This window comes from Scleropages formosus, chromosome 13 (genome assembly GCF_900964775.1).
Source record: "Scleropages formosus chromosome 13, fSclFor1.1, whole genome shotgun sequence".
Classification (NCBI taxonomy): Eukaryota; Metazoa; Chordata; class Actinopteri; order Osteoglossiformes; family Osteoglossidae; genus Scleropages; species Scleropages formosus.
The window spans coordinates 28,266,843-28,277,033 of NC_041818.1; the positions used below are offsets into that span (position 1 = coordinate 28,266,843).

The 10,191-nt window shown below is 48.7% G+C and overlaps 1 protein-coding gene across 4 annotated transcripts; it reads right to left on the minus strand.

The window, feature by feature from the left end:
• Positions 1 to 678: 678 nt before the first annotated feature.
• Positions 679 to 10,084, minus strand: LOC108923186 (RNA-binding protein 20-like). 4 transcript variants are annotated; one of them, XM_018733798.2, is made up of 19 exons: positions 9,937 to 10,084; positions 7,494 to 8,954; positions 7,071 to 7,132; positions 6,842 to 6,880; positions 6,631 to 6,692; positions 6,320 to 6,366; positions 6,079 to 6,195; positions 4,818 to 4,943; positions 4,527 to 4,646; positions 4,303 to 4,427; positions 3,485 to 4,172; positions 3,100 to 3,223; positions 2,921 to 2,946; positions 2,634 to 2,765; positions 2,389 to 2,519; positions 1,924 to 2,230; positions 1,675 to 1,765; positions 1,449 to 1,570; positions 679 to 1,279 (listed from the first exon to the last, which is right to left on the minus strand). In XM_018733798.2, exons 2-19 carry the CDS (start codon positions 8,931 to 8,933, stop codon positions 1,217 to 1,219), a joined length of 3,822 nt encoding a protein of 1,273 aa, XP_018589314.2. In that variant the 5' UTR covers positions 8,934 to 8,954; positions 9,937 to 10,084; the 3' UTR covers positions 679 to 1,216. The 4 variants fall into 4 exon arrangements, with proteins under 4 accessions (XP_018589314.2, XP_018589312.2, XP_018589313.2 ...); XM_018733796.2 differs by having other exon boundaries at positions 6,079 to 6,192; positions 7,494 to 10,084; XM_018733797.2 differs by having other exon boundaries at positions 3,112 to 3,223; positions 7,494 to 10,084.
• Positions 10,085 to 10,191: the final 107 nt, after the last annotated feature.

Below are 10,191 nucleotides of genomic sequence, written 5' to 3' on the forward strand. Positions count from 1 at the left end.
TTCAAGTAGTCACTTATAAATGACTGTGTGTGGTGTTTCTATACATTTACTGTCATTGATATTTATTTCATAGTTTAGTTTAGGTTAGTTTACTGTGTGTGTATGTATTTGTACCGTTCACCTGTTTTACTAAAATTTCAATAGGGGAGATGTGTTGTGAAAAGGGTAAGACCCAAGAACAGTAAGTAAGGTGTACGGTAACACCATGGGAACAGGCCAGGGACACACCCTTCTTGAGCAGTGGCGTTACCGGGTAAGTTCTTTTAATTATTTATGGTTTTAACTCTTGGAATATGTCTTTTAGTGTTTTCAAGGTCCTGTCATGCAGTCTTCATATTAGTTGGTTTTGTTAATTTTGTTTCACTTTAAATTATTGACATGACAGTTTTCAGAATTTATTTACGGAATAAAAATTTTAATTGCCAGAAATGGAGAAATTTCTACCTGTCATGTTAGACAGTTTGTGGAACCAACATCTTCAACAGGCTGGTAATCCATTGTGATGTGAAAAAAAAATGTATACTGCAGGCAAGCCAATGTCATTTATTATACATTTACATTTCATTCCTTTTCTCCAGTGATTTGCAATTTCTTACCCATTCGTACAGCTTGGTAATTTTACTGGAACGATTTAGGGTAAATACCTTGCTCAAGGGTACTATAGCTGGAGAGGTGATTTGACTCTTTGGGTCCAAAGTCAGGAGCTCTAACCACTACACTACCAGTTCCTTTGGTAATTACCATAGTAAGAACGGTTTCTGCTTTTCACACACTGAATGTTTGATGCAGCAGTGCATAAAAATGTGGAGTCTGGCATCAGAACGCTCCATCATTATAAACCAACTGGTTCATATGTGAGAGGACAACTATTCATGCAAATGCTATGGTATTATTACTTTTAGATCGTTGCACTGGCCAAGTCAGACGTGGACACTTACAAAAATTCTGCTTTATTCAGAGAAAAACAATGTTGACCTACATATCTACATGAAAGTTTGGGGATTCAAGAAATACAGACAGTTATACAAAACAAAGCACATGCTCAAACAGGCCACTGAAACTAAAAAAAAATAAAATAAAATTACACTAGTGTTTACTCTGCTACGGCAAAGCAATGTCTAACAGCAACAGAAAGGCGGATACAATTAAACTACGGCTGTAATGATGATTATTACACACTGCTCTGCAGTCAGCAGTGCGGCTGGGAAGAAACACATCAGGCTTTCTTTTGTTCGGAGCCATCAGAATCTCCCGGCTTCCTGTGGGCCTCGAGCCGAGCCTTGGGGTGTAGAGATGTCCGTGAGGGACGGCAGGGCAACAGTCAGTCAGCACACAGTAACTCATTGAGTGTCATGGGTAATGAGCTTCAGCTTTCACTTGTTCTGTGTGGGTGTGTTTTTAGGAATTGACAGGACGTAAATGGAGGACGATAACATGTCAACATTTACCCTCACTCTCTGCCGGTGCGACAGGCTGCTGCAGTGCTTGTTTTTGGCTTCATCTTCGCTGGCAAAGATGGCATCACACAGGCTGCACAGGTAGCCAACCACGGGCTGTACGAATTCCCGGCCTGCGGACACAGCGCCGACAAATGTTCAGAGTTCTCCTCTTTTCCTCCCTTTCTTCTTTCCACCCTTTTGGGAGACTCCGGTTACAGATGTGAAGTGGTCTTACCCACAGGGCTGTGCGGTGCATCCACCTCCATCAGGACCTGCTCCCCAGCTTTGGCACCAGAATGCGTCATAGAACCGTCGGTGCCACACTCCTGGAAAACACCCCATATATGCATGTGCGCACGTGCACACACACACACACACACACACACACACACACACGTGATGAGCTGCTGCTGACTTTTACCCTCAGCCCTTACACTTTGACCACAGGGGGCACCATATGCTCAGCAGCACACGTTCTACTCACCCCCTCAGTACCACTTTGGATGCAGGAACCCCCAGGCTCCTGGCCGCTCTTAGTCTCAGACTCATTGGCCTTCAGCGGAGCCTCCTTGGGGGCGCGAGACCCTTCGGCGCTGCCCTCCCGCTCTCTCTGACGCTCCTTCGATGGCTCTTTCTCCTGCTGCACTCGCGCCATCTTGGTGGGCGGCTCCTCCTGAGTAGACTTGGACCTGGAGCGTGAGCCACTGCCCTCTTTCTCCTCGCTCCTGCTGGATCCTCTGCGCTCCTTCCTCCTGGTCCTCTCCTCTGAGGGGTCCGGCTCAGGGCTCCACCTGCAAAAACGACAGCACCCCTTCTCAGTATGGGACGTTCAGGTCTGCGCACGCGCCACGGGCCCCTCTGCCTGAAACCCGGTTCAGTTACGGTTAGCAGACAGGACCGAACACCAGTTTGATCCAAGGAATGATGAGACAGATGGACAGCCACCCACCCACACGTCAGCCGCTGGTACTTCCGCGACAGGTGCACCATCAGGAAGGACCAGTGTATCTGCGGTGGCCTCAGCGTCAGCTCCTTCTCCGCTCTTCGGGCCTCTTCAGCTCTGTCCATCTCGATGAAGCCCTGGTGCACACAGGACATTGATCATCAGCTTATGGGGGCAGGTCGGGGGGCACGCAGTTTCCTGGAGCAACCGTCCTCTCTCTCTCTCTCTCACACACACACATACACACATACCTCTTGACGACTGCGGATCAGGAAGTAGCGCCTAACTGTCCCCAAGCCCTTAACAATCCTCACAAACTCGGCGTCTGTATAGTAGGCTTTCGGCAGGTTTCCCACGTAAAGTACTCGTCCGCTGCCGCGCTCCTGAGGGAAAGGAAACTGGAAGTGTAGCCCTTCTGTGTAGGCAGTCCCCCCCGACGTTATAAAACCGAGTAAGAACATAAAGAGCATCGCAAAGACGCTGCTTCTGCTCACTTGGTGTGTGTGACCACATGAAGTGAGTGGGAGAAATCACTCACCTCAGGATCATCTTTGAGTTTCTGACCTGCAGAACAAAGATTTGGTTAAAAAGACCGCAGGGTCACAGCACCAACCGCTTTCTGCGTACCATTTCAAGACGTAAATAGAAACAGACACAAGTAGAAAGAAAAATGTACCGTTCAACCAAGGGGCCTGAGAAAGAGACGTTTAAACTCACGCTTGTCGTCACCTTTGTCTTCATACTTGACTGCATTTCCATGTCCATCTCTGTCATCGTCTTCGTCCAGAACCTCGTCGAGGGTGATGCATTGCTCCAGGCTTTCCGGGAAGTCCGGCTCTTCCTGGATGCCGACAAGAACAGCAAGGGGATGGAAGGGTTCACATCCACAGCCCTGGGCGAGTGAAGCTCTAAACCAGGCCCTCAACCAGCAAGAGAGGTTAGCAAAACCCTAAACCAGACACTGAGTCAGCAGCAAAGAGCAACTAAACATTAAACGAGGAGCGCTGTGGAGAGGGGCTCAAACCAATAGCCTCACCTACTACACTCTCCTAGCAGTGGTGACACACAGCTGCTGGGAAACACTCGCAACAACAGATCAAACCTCTTCAGAAGCAGGCGCCTCCTTCAGCTCCTCAGAGTGGACCCCACGAGGCTCAGCTTGTCCCAGGTCTTCTGGTGTAACCTGCTCCGCCATGCCATCATTCTCTGAAGAGGATCTCCCTGCCGAAACATCCGGAAGTCCAGCCTCCGACACCTCGGCAGGCTCCTGTTTTGGGCCCAGCTTCTCTGGGCGGTCACATACATCTTGCTTCGCCAGGTCCTCATCAGGGACCCTGTCCTCCTCGTCCTCCCCAATCACCTCCATGCCTTCGATGTCGCTGTCTGAGTCCAAAGGTTTTAAGTTTCCTTCCTGCTTCCCATCTTCGTGCCCAGCTTGATCTGTGACATCCTGGCCAACAATGGCTGTCTCTTTTGATGTTCCCATTGGGCTAGGATCATGCTCCTTGGCCGGCACTTTTGAGTCTTCCTTGTTTCCACCTTCAAGCTCAGCGGTTGTCTCTTTGGAGGAATCTCCTGCAGACTCTTCCTTGGGTTCAGGCTGGGTGTTGCCTCCAGCCTGAGGAAGCTCTCCCACACTTCCTGCTTCCTTGGTTTGAGTTGTGGTGGACTCCATCTCTCTGGACTCGCTCTTCGAATTGGAAGAGCTCCTCCTTGGGCTGCTGGACCTCCTCCTGTAAGGCTGACTGCTGTAACTGCTTGTCCTCCCCTCTCCGTCAGGACTCGGCCTTCTGCAAAAGGTCAAGTTAAGTTCAGCTGGAATCAAAGAAACACTCAACAAAAACCTGTCTCCAGTGCTATTGATCAACATGAAGGAGGCACCTTGCAGCTCATGTGTCTCAACAAAGCTCTCATGCTTACTTCAGAGTGGTGTACTCCGTAGAGTAGGAAACAAGGACATTTTTGCCCTTCATCTTGAGAGGATGGCTGGTATAATAATCCACTAACTTCTGGGCATGTTCAAGCTCTGCCATCTCCACAAACACCTACAGAGAATTTAACCAGAGGCAAAAAAAAAAAAAAAAAAAAGGTGAATTCTACAGGAGTGCAGTATTTTAGACAAATTTACAACTAAAGATCTTTACCCGATTGGGCAAGAACAGTGAGCGTTTCACTTGTCCAAAGCGCTTCGCTATGGCGATCAGCTCCGTGTTCTTCTCTTTCCCGGGAGGAAGCCTGCAGAAGCAGACGACCCGCGAGGTCTGCTGCACAAATGTCAACGAAGGACACCATGAGACATGCATACAGGAAAGGAGGGTCTCTGGGCATTTGCAGTAACATTACAGCAAACGCATCTGACCACCAAGAAAGCCGGCAGAGTCAAAGCCCACAGTCCAATAACACACACAATCGTTCCAAAAGCAAGCCGCACTAACCAGGGGAAAGGCGAACGAGCTGGACAGAGAAAACAGGACTGGACTTCCTGTTGCTACAGCTGGGCTCTCTCTGTAGAACTTTACAATGTCTTCTGCTTGGTGGCAAGAACCCATCTCCAGGAAAGCCTAGAAGTACAGAAAAGCTTCAGCTGACCTCAACGCACAACAACGACCACAGGCTCCCTCCTCATAATTTGTAAACAAACTCAATTACCATTCATTGCAAGAAGAAAAATAAATAAGGCTTTTTTTGAGACATATAAGGTTCATTCATTTTCCCCCAACAAACCTTGAAGAATTCTCACCTCACCTGTGGAAAACAAAGGAAATCTAACTCAAAACCAAGTCCAGAAAATCAGAACTCCTCAGGACACCTTTAAGTCCAGACTTAAGACCCACATGTTTAAAACCACTCAGACAGCATATTTCTTTAACCTTTTCTTTGTATTATTCATCATACTACTATTCCTTGTTATTTTGCTGTTTTATTGTGTAGGCCTGGGGTATAGGTTGGAACCTGACTCTGTCTATGTGTAGTTTGCAAGTTCTCCCTGCATTGGAGTGGGTCTCCTTCCACAGTCCGTAGATGTACATACACACACTACGGCAGTTAGACATGTAGGAGGCTGTTTGTGATGGCGATGAATGGGCTCATGTCCCATCCAGGATGTACACAGTGCTTCACACCCCACACTTCTGGGATAGGCTCTGCACCACCACAACCCTCTGCTGGACCAGTGAAATACTGATCGTGAATGAATGGAAAGGTGGTAAGGCTTTGTTTTGCACTTCCAAACCTTTTCAGCACTTAACATTTTTCCTTTAGTTGTCATTCTGATGACAATGATTTCACTCGCCAGCCGACACATTGTTCAACGTCACCAAGGAATTCTGAACTGAAATTTGTTTTCATACAGTTTCTCATAAATCTGAGTTAATTGTTTCTTATGTGAATTTCAAAAGAATAAATTAATGTGCATCTAACTGCGAATCCTGGTAAAATGAGTATTTTTTTATGTGAGTGACGACTCTTGTAATAAATGTTTTCAGGCACATTTTGCCACAATATGCCCTCAAACATTTTTTTTTTTTGCAGTTTTCTTTACACATGTATGAATTTCAGCAGCATAGCAAATCTGTGCAGTATTTTTAAAACATGGTATGTGAAGTTATGAACCACAATGAGAATCACAAGACTTCCTTCACCAAATACCACAGCGTACATTACAGAGACATTTTGAGGGAGGTCTGCATTACTCACTTTCGTGGAAAACACTGCAACATTCAGTGGCATCCCAAATGGTTTCACTAAGTCCATCAAGTAGGCCTTATTCACTGTGTCGGCAGCAAATTTCACAGAGATTATTCGGCTTCTCTGCTTGAGGAAAGAGATTGAGACAAAATAAGCCATTAGTGTCATTTCAAGCAAACACAGAGAAACACACCCTCCTTCCTAGCAGCAGCCGCACAGTAATAGCAACAGTGGGGAAAGGAAAGCATACCTCCTCTTTCATGGAATGGTGTCTCTCGCCACTGCTGGGTCCAGATCCTTTATTTAAATTAAAAAAACACATAAATAAGGATAAGAGTAAAATATTCTGAAAATTCCAAAAATCTCTGTCACAGTGTCTTGTGCTTGGTGGGAAGCGACCGACTCCAGAAAAGTCTGAATATGCAGAATTCGATGAAGGTTCTGACAAACTCAGAGGCCACGGGGTCACCAAGAGTCCACAGACATGATGGCACTTAAAATGTGCAGGAATCAGTTGAACAGCAAAGCAAGAGAAATGCAACAAAGAAGAGAACATATTACCTGGGTAATGAGTGCTTGCAGGCTTCTCCTCCTGCCTTTTTTGTTCTGGTGGCCATCTGCCCCTACAGTACAGGAGGTTACATCACCCTCAATTCCACACAATAAAAACAGAAATAAAGACTAACTGTCTCCAACTAACTTTATTGCAAACATGTAACGGTTGATGTTATTCTTCTCGCTGGGTAGAATATTAGTAGCTAGGTGCACTCACCCGGTAGGGGAGTCACTGCGACAATCCCAGTCCGGGTACCTTGAAAGTAAAGGGTTTATGGAGAATTAATGTTGACACATACAGTCAGCCAAGCTGAGCATCAGTTACAACGGGAAACGAGACAAGCAGACTGGCAAATGTTCATATCCTCAAAAGTTCATAACTCAAACATCCATAAGATGGAGAGCCATTGTAAAAACCCAAAAGTGGTAGCTGAAAACATACTTACATCTGCAGTATTGCGAGTTGGCTTTCTGCATGTTGAGACCCATTTATGTGTAAAGTCCAATCCTAGAAAAAGGTAATTTTTTCAAATACTGTAAACTGTAGGCATTATTCAAGCTCTCATTTGCAATCTATAAACACACCAGTCTTTGGCAAGTAGACTTTTGCCAAGCCTGGACATTGTTAAACTCAAGAAGCTTTTTCCAAGTATGAAATCTCTCATTACACCAACTGGGTGGGGCTAAATGTACTGTATAATCCGGTTACTGAATTCACCTGCACCAGTCCTGTGAGGAAACTTACCCGAGCACTTCCACCTGAGAATGACATGGCACTGGGGAGCTAAACAGACAAGACAGAGGAACCAAGAGCAGCTGACGTGCTTCTTGTCTGCGGCTGAGAAAAGGAGGGGGACACCCTAACTTACCCTTTGTGAGAGCACGACGATATCGCAGAGAGAGCATGCGTAAGGAAACGATTGGGGCATCGCTCCGTGGAAATCGTCCGACTCCTGTTTGGAGGGATGCTTAACATGGGCAGAGGCCTTCTTCGACGTGACGGGCGGCGCATCCCGACCTCGGTCAACCCTCCGGTAATCAGAGGAGAAGTCTTGGCGGCTTCCGGCTGTTGTGCTGCTCCACCGGTCGCCGGAAGCATCTCGCCCACTTTCAGACCTCAAGCCTTTGTTGATCCCCTGGTACTCGCGCCAGGGCTCCCTGCTGCTTCCCACTCTGTCTCTGCTGTCACCCCACCAGTGCTCGTCCGATCGCTCTCTACTGTTCCCTGTTCTTGCTCTGCCATCGTTCCAGCGATACTCATCCGATCGCTCTCTACCGTTTCCCGTTCTTGGTCTGTCGTCATCCCACTGGTAATCATCGACAGGGTCACTGCTGCTTCCTACTCTTCCTCTGCTGTCCACCCGACGGTACTCAGCCGAATAATCTCTCGCCCTACTATCTACACTCGGGTAGTCATCCGTTCGCTCACGGCTGCTTCCTCCCCTCCCTCTACTGCCTTCCCAGCGGAACTCATCTGAACGCTCGCGACTACTTCCTGTTCTTTCTCTGCTGTCATCCCACCGGTACTCATCCGATCTCTCACGGCTACTTCCTACTCTTCCTCTGCTGTCGGCCCATTCGTACTCAGCCGATCGCTCGCGGCTGTTTCCTACTCTGCCTCTGGGGTCCCTGCCCTGATACTCAGCAGAGCGCTCTCTACTGTATTTCGCCCTTTCACTGCGGCCAGGACTCTGATAACTCCGGGATCCCTGTTCTCCGACTCGGCCATAGTTGTAGTCCACCACGTAGCTGGAAGTGGAGAGAGAGCGTTCCTGTGATACGGAGGAGATAGGCTGGGGGTTCCCCCAGTGGTCCTGCCAGTCCTCATTCCAGCTGTCAGGAGTCTTCTCTGAGGGTTGACATGGGAGGTGTGCTTCAGAGTGAAAATGGGTCCCATCTCGCCACGTACCTGACGGAGGCAAGTCGGCCGGGTGAGATGCGGAAGTAGCGCAGCCCGACGGGCGGTCCTTCCCCGCCTTTTTATCCTTTATCTCCATGAGGAGCCGAGGAAGCGTCTCCATGGTGATGAGGTTATCCGGCATGCCGGCAAGCTGAGACAGGTCCTCGGGATCAAGGCCGCAGCTGGCTAGAAGACTCAGCGCCTTTTCCGTGGTCGAAGACCCCTGCGAGGGGTAAGACTCCAGCAAGGTTTTCGAAGCGGCGAAAGTAGGCAGCGAGTTGGCAGACATCTCTCGGGCAGTTTTGTAAATATCACGCAGCCCCGCATGAAGATGGTCAGAAGAACGAGAAGAGGCAGGATGAGGCTTAAAGTCTTCTGGAGCGCCTCTATGCAGATAATTGTGAGACATGTTGGAGAACGAACCGTTTCTCTGTAGGAACAGTGATATCGTTACCAGTGAAGACATGAGTATCCTGACAAACAGACGTCTTTCCTCAAGTTAACATGGAAACAGGAGTGACTGACAACAGAAAACGCAACGGCATGCAGGTGTAGGTGTGCCGAGGCAGCATGCAGTGTGACCTAGATAGGGAATCTAAACAGTTTACAGGGGCTCGATCTCCACGTTCTTGGGAGGGTGTAGTGTAGCCGTAACCTAGAGCGAAAACCAGAATTACACCGAATAATCAGCTGTCTGCCGGCGGGGATCCGATCAGCGAAGCCACCACGTCACGTGTTCCAGATCACAGAAACCCTCTTAAAGTTCATTCTTGGACAGCTTTCCCCAGGTTCACGCTGAAGAACCACCTGGAAACATCTAGAAACGTCACGGGCCAAGTGGGAGAACGTTAGGAACCCATGACGTCATTGACAAGGTCGACGCAGCGCTACTTTTTGACCAGTGAGTCGCTCCTAAACCGGCGCAAGTCGTGGCTACATGTAGCAGAGATACACGACGATCCATGATCATGTTGACATGTGATGTAACACACATGATGATTCATTCATGACTCATTGACTGTGCTGTGCAGCAGGGTGCAGCCGGGTGCAGCCAAACGAGCGAGGGACTGAGGACGCCGCCGCCGCCGGTCAGGTAAACCACCACGAGCTCGAGCCTCCGACCGTCGCCACCTTCGCTTCGCTTCGGACTGATGCTGCTGCTGTGCTGTGCTGTTCCTCTCGGACGGAGCGCGCGCGTTTCAAAGCGGCTTTCTTTGCTCCTTCAAAAGTGTCCACCACTGGCACTGCGCTGCTGCGGCTTGAAAAAACGTTACTTACTCAGTCAGTTACTGTTGTTCCCAAGTCAAGTGTCACCGGCGCAGCGAAAGCCTAGGCCCGTTTTTATCGCGCGCGGAGAAACGAGGCGGTTTAGGTGACTCAACTCTCAAGGCTTCAGGACACGACTGTCTTACCCGCTCAAGAGAAAGGCGGCTCCTCCAAAACGCGAAGGGATGCGCAGAAACAGTCGGAAAACGGCTTTACTTCTCACCACCTAATCATGAGCGCCAAGCGCCGGAAAGAGGAGCTGCTGCAAATTTCCGGAAGCCGAAACGCATTTCCGGTGGGTGCGCTACTGCCCCCTGGCGGTTCGGAGGACGAATACGAACAGGACCACAAGTCCGCCGGTAACTCATTTTTTAGAACGAAAGCAGGGTTTTCAGGAAAGA

Excerpts from the sequence above, each read along its gene's own strand:
- LOC108923186 (XM_018733795.2), bottom strand. The coding sequence starts at position 8,990 with ATGTCTTCACTGGTAACGATATCACTGTTCCTACAGAGAAACGGTTCG. Across the intron at positions 3,224-3,484 it reads AGGCGCCTGCTTCTGAAGAG|GAAGAGCCGGACTTCCCGGA; the intron begins GTTTGATCTGTT and ends GTCGGCATCCAG. Across the intron at positions 1,280-1,448 it reads CGCACCGGCAGAGAGTGAGG|GCTCGGCTCGAGGCCCACAG; the intron begins GTAAATGTTGAC and ends CTACACCCCAAG.